Below are 17,738 nucleotides of genomic sequence, written 5' to 3'. Positions count from 1 at the left end.
GTCCAGCTCTGACTATAGCACTTACCGGCTGTGTGACTATGGGCAAGTTACTTCACTTCTCTGAGCCTCACTTTGCTCGTCCAGACACAAATAAATGTAATCAAAACCTACCTCACATTCCTTGAAATGGGATTTAAAATGACATTAAATGAGGTAATGGATTCAGAGCCTCTCTGCACCATACGTGGTATAGAATAACCCTCAATACATTAATATCATTATTATAAGAATTTATTATTTTTATGGGACACTCACATCTCCAGAAACAACTTGTAGGCCAAAAGCCTAGGCTGGTTGGGATGCGAGGCCTCCGCTGACGGGAGGTGGTCAGTGATAGAAAGAGGTCTTTAGGGAAGAACTCTCTCAGGTTTCTACACTGATATTTTTTTTGTTCTTATTTTGCACAAATGCTGATCATAGGGAAAGGTCAGGCCAAGCGGCTTTTTTCCAAAGCCTTTTGGATCCCAGGGGGATCAAAACATCGACAAGTTTATCAGTGTCGGGGTCTGGAATGAAAATTGCACGGCCCTTCAGGCGGTAGGAAGCATGGCCAGATCCAGAGAGCAGAGGTAAAATGCCCCTTTGGGATGCTACACTGCTCCCAGCAAGGAGAAAGAAAGTGATAAAAAAACAATTTGTTGTAGACACTGTCAGCTGCATCCCAACAGTTATGATTGCCCCTCCTTCTTCGTTCCTAAGAGAAGTCTCAAGAATCACAGGCCCAACGTTCCAGGGGAGGCTCTTCACCGTCCTGGGGGCTAAATCTTTTTCAATCCAAGCCACCCAAGGCAGTTCCACTTGCCTGTGATTGACAGAGAAACAAGCATAGAACACAGCTCTGGTCAATAGGACCTATGGAGAAGGACACCGTCTCTAAGACTTTCCTCCCGTCTGACACCAACTACAAGTTTGGGGGTCTCCAAGACCACCCTCAGTTTTGATAATTTACTTCAACTATACCAATCGTATGGTTTATTACAGTAAAAGAGCACAGACTGAAATCAGCCAAGGGAAGAGGTCCAAGAGATACCAAGCATGGAGACTCGAGCTGACCTTCACCAATGGAATCATGCAGATCATACTGACTTCTCTCAATAGCCATGTGTGATGATATGCATGGAGTATTGCCACCCCGGGATGCTCACCTGAATCTTGGTACCCAGAGTTTTCCTGGGGCTCAGTCATGTAGACAGGACTGACCAGCCCCATGGCTAAAGTTAGTCTGCAGCCCCTCCAGAGGGTGAGCCACAAAGCAAGGCCCAAGGCCTTGTTAACATGGACTATGGGCCATAGCCCAAGACCATCAGGTAAACAAAGACATTCTTATCAGGCAGGACACTCCAAGGGCTTAGAGGTTACCTCCCAGTATCTGGGGCCAACGGTCAAACGTTTGGGCAACTTTAATCCCTTACTGCCCAGACCCACAGAGGAGGACTTGGTGGAGTTTTTGTCTCCTATCTTCTATTTGTTTTATTTTGAGAGAGAGAGAGAGAGGGCACAAGTGAGGGAGGGGCAGAGAGAGAGGGAAAATCCCATGAGGGCAGAAAGACAGAGGGGTTGGGGGAGAAGTGAGGCTCACCTGGGCCTCGAGCTCACCGGATGTGGGGCTCCAACTCACCCGATGTGGGACACGAACTCACCAACTGTGAGATCACATCGTGAGCCCAAGTCAGATGCTTAATGACTGAGCCACCCCGGTGCCGTCTCCTCTTTTAAAAGTATACAGGTCAGGCTCCTTGCTCTCCCCATATTTGACTATTTTTGTGTGCAGACCAAGAAGCCCAGAACTGCAGCAAATACCCTGTAACCAGGAGGGGAGCCACCAGAGGATAAAAGTCACAAGCGGAGGGTGGCAGAGAAGAAAGATGGGGAGCCTTCAGTTCTAGCTCATGCCTTAAGGCAAACTTTTCTTTGCATGAAAGAATATGCCTCTGTAATTTGTTTAAGCTCCTTTAAGTTAGATTTGCCTGTTACTTGCAGGGGGAAGCTTCCTAACTCATCCACCTGGTCATTAGGGTATTATGGTCTGGCTAAGAGCTAGTCAACAGAATGAATCAGAGGGAGATGTGACCCAAACTACAAACCACACCTGAATAACAGTAACAGAGTCACCAATGCATTCCACTGGGGTGTGTACGTTTCTGCAATTCACAGTATAGGTGAAGCAGAAACGTCCCAAGGTAGGAGTCTGCAGACAGGGCCTTAATATTTGATTCTATCAGCATTTCACCGTGAGTCCTTGAATGGGTCACACCACTGCTCTGACCTCCATTTCCTCATCTGAAACAAGCCAAATACAAATTCACCTGGGGCACCTGGGTGGCTCAGTTGGTCAAGCGTCCAACTTCAGCTCAGGTCATGATCTCACGGTTCGGGAGTTCAAGCCCCACATCAGGCTCTGCGCTGTGGCTGTGGAATGTGGTTGGGTTTCTCTCCCACTCTCTCTGCCCCTACCCCACTTGCTTTCTCTCTCTCTCTCTCTCTCTCTCTCTCTCTCTCTCTCTCAAACTAAGCATTGAAAAATTAAAAAGAAAAAAGAAATGTGAGGAGTGCTCTGGGCTTAAAGAACAACACAGAAGTGAGAAACCACAGAAAGCACACGCATGAGTGTGTGTGCATGTGTGCACGTGTGTGTTTACGATGGCGTGTGGGCTGTCAGGCAAGCAGCTCAATGGTACTCATGCCTAAAGACTGGGGGGGAGATGATGCTGCACAGGTGAGCAGGGACTGCCTCATGCAAGGAAGTTTCCATGCCAAGCTAAGACAGATGCCGACTTGCTGGCTTCCCTCTCTACCGTACAAGAAGGGAGACATACTCCCCCTCAAGCAAAACCTGAAGCCAGCCCAGCACACACATCAACAAAAGCAGCTGTCATTCTCCTTTCCTGCTCATGGCTTCCACAATTTTGCTTCCCTTTCACTCCACGTTTCTTTTCCCGTATCCCCTATTCAGCAGCTAAGTGTCGTTTTTATGTATTTTCGTGCATTTTCCTTTCAAGCTACAAAATGCATGCTGGTGGTAACAAGTCAAAATCGGGTTTACAAAGAAAAGGGCAACTGTGGCTCCCTCTTTGCTCAATCCCGGACACCCTTCCAGCAAGGAAACACAGCTAAGTTTGGTGGGTGCGTTTCCACACTTTTCTTTATGTTCCTCCAACCATACGTCACAGAAAAAGTTTTCCTGCGTTTTTAAAAAAACTGGATCATACTATTCACGTTATAGCATGTAACTGGCTCAGAGAGATGTTGATACATAGAGATGTAATCAATTCCTATCAAAGCTGTATCGTATTCCATAGAAGGAGTAACCCTCCCTGTTAATTCAACCATCTTCATCAGTGGACAACATTGGATTTGCTTCTGCCTTTTTAAGCCATTTTCAATAATATTGCAAAAGACATGCTAGTACATTTATCTTTATGCACTGGTACATTCAGCTGTGTAGGACAGATTCCTCAAAATTGGATTCCTGGGTGAAGGGGTATTTATATACCTAATTTCAACAGATAACGCCATTTCTTAAAAGACTGTAGCATTATATTTGAACTGAAGCATTGTACCTATTTCCTAAACGAGGCGTCAGCCAGAAAATACCATTTTTCATCCACCAGATTGGCAAGGGCCAGCCAAGGGGAAGGGAAAAGGGGGAATGCATTGAGGGTCTTGGGAGAGATGGTGAACTACCTTGCTGGGTTGCCCTTCCTTGGGTCTTGGATGCTTAAGAACTGAACAAGAGAATCTAGCTTGAAGCAAGTTACCCGGCTATTCAGAAAGACCACTTCCTACGCTTGAGGAGTGACAGAGAAAGTGGTCGTAGGACTATTTTAGTTCAAGGTCATTCCCTGCTCCCGGTCCTTCTCTCAAGCCCTGAAGAGGCCATCAACTCTTTGCCTCCGCAGATCTTTGCGGACGCTTCTCCTCTTTCTAGGCTGCCCTTTTCTTCCAACCCATATGCTCGTGTCAGACCCTTACTCATAGTTCAGATGAACCTCAACTTGCACCTTTCCCATGAAGCCTCCAAACGTTTCCACTGTAACTAAACTCCTCTTCTACCGCCTTCTTGAACAATAGCAACTACATTGCTTATGATGTGCCAGACATGGTGCAAGGCCCTTTAATGCATTATCTCATCGACTCCTTCATAATCTTATGAGGCAGGTCATATTATTAGCTACACTTTGAAGGTGAGAAAACTAAGGAACAGAAAGCTTAAGTCCCTAGCCCAAAGACACAAAGCCAGTAGGGTCCACCCAGGTGGAGCTGGGCTTTATACTCAACTCTGTCTGATGTCAAAGTTCAGACTCCAGTCATCATCCAGTGTCACATAACAAGAGAAGAAATTCCCTGAGCAAGCCCTCACTGTCATGGCAAACTGGCCGGATCATTGCTTTGTAAACACTGCCTGCTACAGCTAAAAGTGTTTTCTACGTCTCCCAAACCATCTTACCCCCCAATGAATATTATGAATGGAACAAAGTTGTCAAGCCCTACAGTAAATGGCATGCAGTGTGATGTTACCAGAATTCAAGCTTTCTGCTGCTAATTTTTCACTGGGTTGCAAGCTTTAATTTAACTGTCAGACCCTGGGTCTTCTGGCAGCGCTAATGGAGGACCATGGCAGCGATGGCAATTATTTCTAGACATCGGTACCTCCTTCGTTTACCTTCTGCTCGCAAATACTCAGCAGCTTCAAGCTAATTTCCTTTCTTATTTTCTTCATTAGTTTGCAAACTCCCACTGTCAACATAAACAACCTGCCTGATAAAAATGTCCACATGCAGTGTTCAAAATATTAAAACTGTCAAATATAAATTGTGTTTTTCCGAGGCAGGCTAAATATGTCACACATGTGGAAACCACTTTCTGAAGACAGATTTCGTAGGTCAAAAAGCTGTTGGGATATTTTCTTAGCCCACGAAAGCAAACCCCCGACAGGACAGGTTCTTCTAGATATCGTTCTGATGTTTTGAAAATCAGCTTCCAATCTATGCTGGACAAATGTGATAAAAATGCTGGCTTCAAATGTCTTTGCTTCACATGAAGACCACAGGTTTTCTGATTAGGGAGCAATCAATAGGAGAATTACCCAAAAGAAGTAGTTGGATTTGGCTTGTTGTTGCTCCTTCATTATTCCTCCCATTAAAAGACACAGACAGAGGATGGGGCCTGTGAACCGCTTAATATCAGGGGTGTGTTTCTCTCAAAAATCAGAGGCTGAACACCCTGACTCAAATTGCTAGGTAGCAGCTTAAGTTGCTGATGGGAATAAAAGCACCAGAGATAACTGAAAAACAGAGAAGAAAGGTGTCTGACCTCAGGTGGGGTTGAGGCAAAAAGAGGACAAAGGCTGAAAGAAAATGGGGCGATTTTTAGCAGGACTGCAAGGGAAATCGTCCCAAATGGACCATGTGGCCAAATAAACACTGGCATGTTCACAATGTGGAGTTAGAGAAAAGGAGCCATTTGAAGCAGCCCTTATCTTCCACTTGGCTCAGCTGGAAGTCAGGGGGATGGTGGGTGGGCGGGTCTTCTGGAGTCTGACCCCCTTGTGACAAAGGGAGAGAGGGCTGCTAGAAGCTGAGAGACCAAGAAGCAGAGTCACGTCTGGGGAAAGGGTTATGCGTGCACATGCACATGCAGACAAACGTACGGACACACACAAATACACGTGCAAACACAAAGACATGCACAGACACACACACAAAAAGACACGCACACACATGCAAACACACACAAATACATATGCAAAACACAGAGACACACAGATACACATGCAAACACACATGCAGACACATACAGACACACATGCAAACACACACAGACATGCACAGATACACAAACACAGATACACACAAATACATTTGCAAACACACACACAGACACACAAACACACACGCAAACACACAGACATGCACAGATACACATGCAAGACAGAGACACACCCATACACATGCAAACACACAAAGACACACATGCAGACACGCACACACATGTAAACACACACAGAGACATGCACACACGTGCAAACACACAGATACACATGGAAAACACAGGGATGCACAGATACACGTGAAAACACACACGCAGACACGCAGAGACACACATGCAAACACACAGACATGCACAGATACACAAGCAAACACACACAGATACACATGCAAACACAGACACACACAGATACACAAACACACACAGATACACAAGCAAACACATACACCGACATGCACAGATACACATGCAAAACAGAGACACACACATGCAAACACACAGGCAGACATATACAGACACATGCAAACACACACACATGCAGACACACATGCACACATGCAGACACACAAAGACACACATGCAAACACACAGACATGCACAGATACACATGCAAATACAAACACACGTGCAGACGCACACACACACGTAGACACACGAAACACCCATGAACACTCACAAACAGAAACATATAGAAACACACATGCAGACACACAGACACACACACAGATACACACATGCACACACACAGAGACACACATGTAGACACAGAGACACACACGCAGGAAGACACACACATACACAGGCATATGCATACACTCATATACATATGTATACACACACAGGGAGACCATATATACAAACAAAACGTGTATTGTTTGATATGTGTATGAGAGAGACACAGAAAAAGAGAGATAGAAAAGCAGAGGAAGACAGCAAAGACAGAAGTAGAGAAAGAGGGAAATGATACACTTGTGAAAGACAATTGCATTTCTGGAGAGCCAGGACGTGGATATTGCATGTTCTCTTAAGTTTGAGTGTGGCTCACTAGCAAGCAAGGAAGGAATCAGGAGGTCATGTGGGATCATTACACAGCAATCTGTCACATTTCTATACACTAATAATGAAATAGCAGAAAGAGAAATTAAGAAAACAATCCCATTTACAATTGCACCAAAAACAATAAAATACCTAAGAATAAACTTAGCCAAGGAAGTAAAAGACCTGTAGTCTCAACACTATAAAATACTGATGAAAGAAATGGAAGGTGACACAAAGAAATGGAAAGATATTCCATGTTCATGGATTAGAAAGACAAGCATTGTTAAAATCTCCGGGCTACCCAACACAATCCACAAATTTAATTGCAATCCCTATCAAAATACCAACAGCACCTTTCACAGAACTAGAACAAAAATCTTAAAACTTTGTATAGAACCACACAAGACCCAGAATAGCTGAAGCAATCTTGAAAAAGAAAAATACAGCAGGAGGGATAACAATTCCAGATTTCAAGATATGCTACAAGGCTGTAGTGATCAAAACAGTATGGAACTGGCACAAGAAATGGATACATCGATCAACAGAACAGAACAGAGAGCCCAAAAATAAACCCACAATCATATGGCCAATAAATCTTCGACAAAGGAGGCAAGAACACGCAGTGGGAAAAAGTCTCTTCAACAAATGGTTCTGGGAAAACTGGACAGCAACATGCAGAAGAATGAAACTAGACCACTTTCTTACACCATTCACAAAAACAAACTCATAATGTATTAAGAATCTAAATGTGAGACCTGAAACCATAAAAATCCTAAAAGAGGGCACAGGTAGTAACTTCTTTAACATCCGCCATAGCAACATTTTTTTAGATATGTCTCCTGAGTCAAGAGAAACAAAAGGAAAAATAAACTATTAGGAATACATCAAAATAAAAAGCTTCTGCATAGCAAAGCAAACGATCAACAAAAGCAACCTACTGAATGGGAGAAGATATTGGCAAATGATATATCTGATAAAGGGTTAGTACCCAAAATATATAAAGAATTTACACAACTCAATGTCAAACAACCAAACCAAAAACCAAATGAATCCAATTAAAAATGGGCAGAAGACATGAATAGACATTTCTCCAAAGAAGACATCCAGATGGCCAACAGCCATATAAAAAGATGTACAACATCACTCTCATCACTAGGGAAATGCAAATCAAACCCACAATAAGATATCACCTCACACCTGTCAGAGTGGCTAAAATAAAAAACTCAAGAGATAACAAGTCTTGGTGAAGATGTGGAGAAAAAGGAACACTCGTGCACTGTTGGTGGGAATGCAAACTTGTGTAGCTACCGTGGAAACCAGTATGGAGATTCCTTAAAAATTAAAAAGAGAACTACCATAGTATCTAGTAATTCCCCTACTACTTTTTACCCAAAGAATAGGAAAACACTAATGCAAAAAGATATATACACCCCTGTGTTTACTGCAGCATTATTTACAAGAGCCAAGATATGGAAGCAGCCCAAGTGTCCATCGGGTGATGAATGGATAAGGAAGATGCAGTGTATATATGTAAATATACACACTGGAATATTCCTCAGCCACAAAAAAGCACAAAATCTTGCCATTTGCAACAACATAGGTGGACCTAGAGGGCGTAATGCTAAGCGAAATAAGTCACTCAGAGAAAGACAAATACCGTATGATTTCACTCATATATGGAATCCAAAAAACAAAACAAATGAACAAAAAAAAGGAAAAAAGAAAAGAAAAACAGACTCTTACCTACAGGGAACAAATTGATGGTTACCAGAGGGGAGGTGGGTTGGTAGATGGGTGAAAGAGGTGATGGGGATTAAGAGTACACTTACCACGAGGAGCACTGAATAATGTATAGAATTATCAAATCACTCTATTCTACACCTAAAATTACTATAACACCGTTTGGTAACTATATTGGAATTCAAATTTTAATTTTTTTAATAAATAAGGGAGCAAGTATTATTATAGTTGTACATTATTATACATATGGGATCTGTAGAAAGAGTTGACATAGAAAGATCGAGGTCAAAGAGGAAGGTAAGAAAAGAGAAAACAAAAGGATGGGAAATATAAAATATTAAATGACACTTAAATGACAACTTGACCAGAGTTGTAAAATAATACAAACTAGAGATACAATAAAATGAAATAAAAATTTTAGCCAAAAAAAAAAAAAGAGGTTACGTGGGCTCATTAAGCACTCAGCAAAATGGGCCAGACAGGTTTTCAAATTGCCCAAGAATAACTCCCAGAAAGGGAGTCAAAATTCCTTGTCACTACCACGGGGCTGAGGCCCCCTTCGTGTTTGAAAATAGCAAGGCTCTAGGGGTGCCTAGGTGGCTCAAGTTGGTTAAGCCTCCATCTTTGGCTCGGGTCATGATCTCTCAGTTTGTGGGTTCGAGCTCCAAGTTGGGCTCTGTGCTGACAGCTCAGAGACTACAGCCTGCTAAGGATTCTGTGTGTTCCTCTCTCTCTGTCTCAAAAATAAAGAAAACATTTAAAAAAATTTTTAAAACATTTAAAAAAATTTTTAAAACAAGAAAATTGCAAGAGTCTAAAGAGTTTGAAACCAACACTGTGTTATTAACTTATTTTTGTTGAAAAACACATGGCTTGTAAAACTGTTGCAAGCTAGTGGTTGCATGCTATATGGGTCAGGCATTTCTTCAAGAATTTACATGGATTAACCCATTTAATCCTCATTACAACTAGATGAGGTAGGTCCTACTATTATTATCTTCATTTCGCACATGAGGAAACTGAGTCGCAGGATTGAGTAACTTGCCCAAAGCTATACAGCTGAAAGCCACAGAGCCAGGGCCTCATCAAGGCAGACCTGGCCTCAGCGTCTATACTCTTGATTACTGCACCCCACTGACCCTCCCCGCCGTGCTGTATTGCATGCACATTGATGCATTTCTATGCATTCCACACAAATACAGTGCCACGAAAACTTCCAAAGAAATAAAATGTTTATGATCAGAAAATTTCTTGCAGGCAAATTGCCCAGTCAGTGTGGATTAATTCAAGTTAGGCTAGTTTGTTGGTGGTAGAACTTCTCACTGACCCTATGGTAACACGTGTTGCAATTCTCCAAGGGTTTAACTTGCACATGCACAGAGGGCAACTCTACATGCTTAATTCTGCTTTTTTTTCCCCCCCACAGATTCACCTAATCAACATGGAATTGGTGGAGAATCCTGATCTAGATGCTTTCTAGGTCTTCCCTCAACCACCAACTCCAAGACTCCCAGATTGCCTTTACTTAATAACTATGAATAAAGGTCATTATTTAAAGTTTATTGATTTGCTTTGGGAGAGAGAGAGAGAGAGAGAGAGAGAGCGAGCACGAGAGCTCCAAGGCAGAAGGGAGAAGAGGTGCACAAGTCCTGAGGAGATATAGGAGTTTGTTCAAGGATCTGCAAGGAAGCCAAAATGGCTGGAGGGTCGTAATGGAGAGAAAGTGGTGAGAGGGAGTTAGAGAGGAGCCAGGAGCCAGCTGGTCATATTGAGCCCTGTAAACAATGTGTCTCAGAAGGACAGCAGCAAAGGAATCTGATCACTAAGGCATCTGAGAAGGAAAAATTGCATATGGCTTACTTTGGGCAGAGCGGTGGCTGGTGCCACGAAAATGTGGGGGAGGGCAGGGTGGAACAGCATGGAGATCCTATGGAGCCGGGTTCACCTGCTACGTCATCCATTAAATGCAATGTGAGGGGTGTGTGTGTGTGCATGTCCAGTTTTTGATTAGTCTTAGAAATGCTTTTAGTTATGAAAATTTTCAAGCACAAATGAAAACATGGGTTTCCCCCACATCCTCATGCCCCATTTGCTTCTCCCCCTTAGTTCCCTCCCCTTCTCTCTATCCCCACTCCATAGAAACTTCTTTTGCCCATATTACCAATGATGTCCACCATGTTATCAAACCCAATGCCCATGTTTTGGTCTTTATTTTACTCAGTCTCTCAAGGTCACTCAACAAGACCCCATCGAAGTGCTGGGCTCTGTTGACTTCTAGAACATTCGGTTATCCTCCTCTGTCCCTGGTCATGCCTTCCTAGCTATCTGTTGCTCTTCTTCCTCTCCTTGACTCCAAAGGTCATCATTGTTCAGGATTCAATGCGGGGCTCCCTTCCTGTCCTTTCCCTTCCCCTCCTGTTCTATGTTGGTTTCCTAGTTAATCCAAAAGATCTCAGAGTCTGACTCAACCAGAACATTTGACCAGGAGGTCTGCCTGTTTGGTAGCTGGATAGGAGAGGAAAGTGGGTCTTTGTGTTGCCAGAGGGAGGACACAATATGTGGTCTTAAGTTGGTCCCCATGTAGAGTGGGATGAACAGGATAACTAAGGATATTTAACCATTGTGTTTCTTATCACAGTGTAAGCATAAAGTTGGCACACTTACTGACAGACGGCTCACAAGGATGCTGCTATTTGAGCATCTGCACTGAAAAATAAGGGAAGTATTCCTGGCTTCAGGCTTCAAAGCACCCAGAATTATTAACGATTCCTCAGCTGGCCTCAGTGCCACTAGCAAGAAAGCACCAACAATTTTTTAATTCAACAAATTATCAATTAGGAGTAACCTTTAAGAAGAGGCAGCCTCCCTGGCGTTGGCTTTATTTTGTACTCTAAATTCAAGGCCCTGAAAATGTAATAAACCCACAGTTTCAATATTATTCAAAACCAATAGTTTTTTCTTTAATTATTGCAGGTTAAAGCTTCCTTCATTTATATGCATTATTTGAGAATTTTATCTGGAACACATGAATATCAAAGAAGGCCTTTGAGCCTTTTCAAAACTCATTCGTTTCCACTGTTAAAAAAAAAAGTACAAATTCCTGTATGGGAAATTTCCTAGCTCCATTTTGTTAGCCACATTTAGGGGAATCTGGAGTCTGTTCATGTAAACTTTAAAGAAAGATACGTGCACCTGGGTGGCTCAGTGGGTTAAGCATCCGACTTCAGCTCAGGTCATGATTTCACAGCTCCTGAGTTCGAGCCCCGCGTCGGGCTCTATGATCACAGCTCAGAGCCTGGAGCCTTCTTTGGATTCTGTGACTCCCTCTCTCTCTCTTTACCCCTTCCCTGCTCATGCTCTGTCTCTCTCAGTCTCTCAAAAAATAAATAAACGTTTAAAAAAATTTAAAGAAAGATAGGTGGATAGATGTAAAGGAAGGTGGATGTATGGATGGATAGATAGATACACAGACAGGATGGATGGATAGATGACAGATCAATAGACCGATAGTTGTGAAGACAGATGGATGCATGGATAGATGGACAGATACAGACAGAGCTGTGCTAAAGCACAAGACAAAACACAATAAAAGCATTAACTTCATTTACTCTGCATAGAAACTTTATATGGAATATGTGGTTTTTATCACCATTTTATGCAAGCAAACTGATGCTGAAGGGTGCTGGGTAATCTGCTCCACGTTACTCAGCTTGAAAATAAAGGAACCATTGATGATGGTCCATGATGATGACAGCAACGTAGTAATCATCTTTTCTTTTTTTTTCTTTTTTGAAATCTCCTATGTGCTAGGCACCATACTTGGTGTTGTATGTGCATTATGTCACTTAGTCACCACTATCAAGCTTTAATTATCTCTATTTAGGTAAGGACACTGGCACACAGAGCAATTAAGCAGCATGAACAAAGTCACAAAGTTATAGGTGCTGGCATCATAATCAGAGCACAGTTCCCTCTGGGTAGCCAAAATCTTTCCACTGCAACACACTTTGTCTCTACTGGCTTAACCTTTTGAAATTTTATTAAATAGTGGTGTAAAAGGCCATCAATTTTCTCTATACAGACTTTACAAGTCTTTTGGGAAGTCTGTAAATATAGTTCTGTGTCATTCTTCTTGTATGGATTGCTTATGGAAGTCACAGATACAGAGCACCAAAATGCTCACCTCTGGGGTGCCCAGGTGGCTCAGTTGGTTAAGCGTCTGACTTCAGCTCAGGTCATGATCTCACCATTCGTGAGTTCAAGCCCCACATTGGGCTCTTTCCTGGTAGCTCAGAGCCTGGAGTCTGTTTCAGATTCTGTGTCTCCCTCTCTGTCTCTACCCCTCCCCCCCCAACTCTCTCTCAAGAATAAACATTAAAAAAAAAAAAAAAGGTTCAGCTCAAAAATGTCTCCTGGGTATTATATTTTGAGATTTGAGTAAATCAGAGCCTCTTTTAAAATGTAAATACCACCTGAAAATATTAAGCTTATTAGAAAGTCACACCTTAGTGTTAACAGTTAGATAATCCAATTTATACCTGAGCAGCATACTGAATGGATATTGTAATGGTGGTAGAATGGATCATTTTCTTCCTCTCCTTTAGTCTGGGGCATTGCAAGAAAGAAGAATAAAGAAAATAATTGGGTAGATTTTCTTGAATAAGCTTTTTATTTTAGCATAATTTTGGATTTGCCAAAAAAAAAAAAATGTGATTATGGTACAGAGTCCCTATATCCCCCACATCTGGGACCTCTTTATTAACATCTTACATTAATAGGGTGACTTTGTCACCATTAGCAGAACAATACTGATGCCTTATTATTAACTAGAGACCATTGTTTCCTCATATTACCTAATGTCCTTTTTCTCTTCCAGGGTACTATATGACACTTAGCATGTTCTCCTTAAGATCCTCTGGGCTGTGACAGTTTCTCAGACATACCTCGGTGTTTTTTGTTGTTGTTTATTTCTTTGTTTTTGACATGGGGGAGGAGTAGAGGAAGAGGGAGAGAACATCTCAAATGGGCTCCATGCTCGGTGCAAAGCCTGACATTGGGGCTTGATCTCATGACCTGGAGCTTATGACTTGAGCTGAAATCAAGAGTGGGATGCTCAAGTGACTGGGCCACTCAGGCGCCCCAGACATACCTTGTTTCTAACGACGTTGACAGTGTGAATACTGGTGATGTATTTTTGTAGAATGTCCCTGTGTTGGGATTTATCTGATGGTTTTCTCAGTAGCCTGGGGATGAGGGTTTACAAAAGGAAGAACACGGGTGATGTGCCATGATACCAGGGGTACATCCTTTCAAGGATACTGTTGATGTGAACCTTGACCACCTGGCTGAGGAGTGTTCGCAGGTTTCTTCACTGTAAAGTCACTCTATTCTCCCTGTCCTTACTATCTTCTTTGGAAGGAAGTCACTATGTGAAACCCACACTTAAAGAGTAGGGTCTGAGGATCCCCCTCCTTGAAGAGACAATATCTACATAATTATTTGGAATTCTTTGGCATAAGAGGTTTGTCTGTTCTCCCCATTTATTTCATTATTTATGTAGATCAGCATGGACAGTTGGATGTTTTTGTTTTTTGTTTTTACTTCGGGATAATAATCCAATACTACTGGACTATTTGGTTGCTCAAATTGTTCCAGCTCTCAGTCTTCAGGAACTCTTTCAATTGACTCCTTTGTGTCCTTGACATAGCTTTATCACTGTGAGATTTAAAAAAAATTTTTTTTGACATTTATTTATTTTTGAAAGACAGATAGAGATAGAGCATGAGCAGGGGAGGGGCAGAGAGAGAGGGAGACACAGAATCCGAAGCAGGCTCCAGGCTGAGCTGTCCGCACAGAGCCTGATGCGGGGCTCGAACTCCTAAATCCTGAGATCATGACTTGAGCCGAAGTTGGACACTCAACCTGACTGAGCCACACAGAAGCTCCTCATTGTGAGATTTTTTTTTTGACACTTCCTTACTTTCTGGCACTCCAAGCTGCTCTGGGCTTATCTTGTGTATTTGCCTTCCCAGTCTTAGAAACAGCCATTTCTCCAAGGAACACTGGTATGTTTTAGTGGATAACAGTATTTACTAGAGAAGGGAATGAGAAACTAAGATAAAAGCTTTAGAAGTGCCTGATACTATGGAGCTCCCATGCCTCTAGGACCTGTCAAGACCTCCTTCTCTGGGAAGAGGAGGGAGGAGGGAGGGAGGAAGATGAAGGAGGAGGGGGGAGGGAGGAGGGTGAGGGGGAGGAAGATGAGGGAGGGAGGAAGGTGAGGAAGGAGGGAGGGAGGAAGATGAGGGAGGGAGGAAGATGAGGGAGGGAGGAAGATGAGGGAGGGAGGAAGATGAGGGAGGGAGGAAGGTGAGGAAGGAGGGAGGGAGGAAGATGAGGGAGGAGGGGGGAGGTAGCAGGGTGAGGGGGGAGGTAGCAGGGTGAGGAGGGAGGGAGGAGGGAGGAGGGAGCAGGGAGGAGGGGGGAGGGGGGAGGGAGGAGGAAAAGAAAGAAAGAAAGAAATTTTAGGACAATTGTAGAATTTTAAATATAAACCAGGTAGTACGTAGCACATAAATTATTGTTAAACTTGGGTATGATAACAATATTATAGTTGTGCTTTCAAAAGATTTTTCATCCATTACTGATGCATACTAAAGCATTTATTATCATATCTTGTTTGCTTTAAAATATTCCAGAAAAAAAAAAAAACTGGGAGCATAGCTGAACCAAGAGTGGTAAATGTGAATAATTGTTATAGCTGGGTGAGAAGTACCTGGAGGTTCATTATACAGTGGTTCTATTTGTGTGTACCTTTGAAATTTTTCACAAAAAGTTTTAAAAAGTAAAAAAATAAGTATTCATGTGCCCGCTTCGGCAGCACATACACTAAAAAAAATAATTGTTCATAAACACATTCAACTACCCTCACTGGGTCCTGCCCCTCTGCGAGGTCCCGTGCTAGGATTAGAGATACAGAGGTGAGTAGCTCAGGGCCCGGAATGGATCAGTCAAGCCTTCGACTTCGACTCAGGTCATGATCTCGCGGTTTGTGTGTTCAAGCCCTGCACTGGGCTCTGTGCTGATAGCTTGGATCCTGCTTCAGGTCCTGTCTCCCTCTCTCTCTGCCCCTCCCCCTCCCCTCAAAAATACATAAACACGAAAGAAAGGAAAGAAAAACCTTTTCAGAAAATTTCAAAGGTGAGTAACTCGGTGAAGGATTGAAGAGTCAATCACCACACAGACACATGCCAGGGATGGCTCCCACATAGAAGACTCTGGCAAACTGTGCATTCCTTCTGATGACCCCGCTTATGGTTTTCCTTCCCACTCTCAGATTTCAGCCACAAGACGCCTACCATTCCTGGAAATACTGTCTGAAATCTGAAGGTAGGCAAGCTTTGGAGACCAAGTATGGACCAAGGCAGCGAGTGGTAGGCAAGCCAACATTCCTCAAGGTAAGTCATTAAAGCTTCTGGGCTGTCACTCAAAGAAGAAGCAGTTTCTCCAAATGATGTTTGGGGAACATCAAGCCTTCATGGCAGCTGGTAGGTGGGTGAAAATCTCTGCACTGTCACTTTCATTAGTGCACTTACTATGGTCATTAGAAGCTACCATTTCCTAAACACCTAGAATGTGTCCTGCTTTGTGCCATGTGCTCTGTATATGTGATCTCATTTAGTGCTCAAATGTGGGAGTATTTCACCATGTAATAAAACTGAAACTCAGAGAAGTAAATTGCCCACGGTCAAACACCATTTGGGGCTTGATTTGTGTTTAATCCATCAAAAAAAAAAAAAATTAAAGAACAGGGGTGCCTGGGTGGCTCAGTCAGTTAAGCATCCGACTTCAGCTCAGGTCATGATCTTGCAGTTCATGGGTTCAAGCTCCACATCAGGCTCTGTGCTGACAGCTCTAAGCCTGGAGCCTGCTTTGGATTCTCTGTCTCCCTCTGTCTCTGCCCCTCCCCTGCTCATGCTATCTCTCAGTCTCTCAGAAATAAATAAATGTTAAAAAAAAATTTTTTTAATTAAAGAACAACACATAGGCCAAACAAAAGCACATCTCTTTGAGGACTAGTTCAGCCCCTTAGTTCCCGATCTGAGACCTCTGCTCTACTCTATACTGCTAACAAATGTACCTCTTACTAAAACTTTTTTCTGATCCCCCAACTAAAAAGTGAAGAGTTCTAGAACCCTTAGTTCTAGAGCATGGAACACAACCAGTTCAGTACAGTCTTTGTATGAGATGGCCAACTTATGCTTGGAAATACACATCTCCTGGGAAATATGTATTCTCTTCCTCTTCCTATAAAGAAACTAATCCTTATAAGGGGTCTGGGCTCCATCCTTACAACCTCATTTAATCTTAATTACTCATTAGAGACCCTCTCTTCAAATACCCCATCATACTGGGGAATAAGACTTTAACATATGAATGGGGGGTGGAGTATAAACATTCAGTTTCCAGAAACGTGAGCTGTCACAACGGAGCCCAGGAAGCATAATGGGATTGCCACCAGAGTGAGATAACAGGACCAGTGAAATGTTCATGAAATGTGCACATTCTGCATCTGGATATGAACCTGGATCATGGATACAGAGAAACCAGACCACCACCCCATTTTCAGGCCCCCAAAGCAAACCAAACGTGCACCTGGGATGGAAAACTCGGCTTCTTGACCTGTTTGTAGAAACTGCCTCTCATAAATAAGAGATCAAACTAGAAATGCATAGCAAACCTGATGCAGCCTGAGCTGGGCTGGTCAGGAGGGGAGTGTGGTGAATTATGAATCCTCCAAGAGAAGAGACAGTCTGCACAACTCTGATGAGGAAAACCATGGCAACAAAGGAAGAACCTTCACTATCTGAAAGCCTAAAGAATCTGCCATTCTCCCAACAGAAATGGGTTATCTCCCCCAGGTTCAACCACCCGCTTTGACCAAAGAGAATCCTGAATTGACCAGTTGTCTGACTAAGCCAGTAGTGGCTCTACACTCAGCTACAGTAGGTGATCGACTGGTATAGTACCAGAGAACAGAAATTTTGGGGTCCGCATAGACCTGGGTTCAAATCCACTTGTATCACTTACAAATTATCTATAAAATCCATTTTGGTGATGGATTTGACCCACATGAATTTACTTTCCAGATCTGTAAAATGGCCATACCAATATATTTCTCATAGGGTCCA

The 17,738-nt window shown here is 42.9% G+C and overlaps 1 protein-coding gene across 1 annotated transcript in view; it reads right to left on the bottom strand.

Annotated features, from left to right (window-relative positions):
• Nucleotides 1-257: 257 nt before the first annotated feature.
• LOC123382667 overlaps nt 258-17,738 on the bottom strand; it is a 134,209-nt gene continuing 116,728 nt past the window's right edge. The window contains exon 5 of the mRNA XM_045048296.1: nt 258-802. Within this exon, the coding sequence (XP_044904231.1) occupies nt 415-802 (388 nt within the window). The 3' untranslated portion in view covers nt 258-414. The remainder of the gene's footprint in view (nt 803-17,738) is intronic.

This window comes from Felis catus, chromosome E3 (genome assembly GCF_018350175.1).
Source record: "Felis catus isolate Fca126 chromosome E3, F.catus_Fca126_mat1.0, whole genome shotgun sequence".
Lineage (NCBI taxonomy): Eukaryota > Metazoa > Chordata > Mammalia > Carnivora > Felidae > Felis > Felis catus.
Note: the sequence above shows the minus strand (reverse complement) of the source record. Positions and strands in the feature narration are given on the sequence as shown.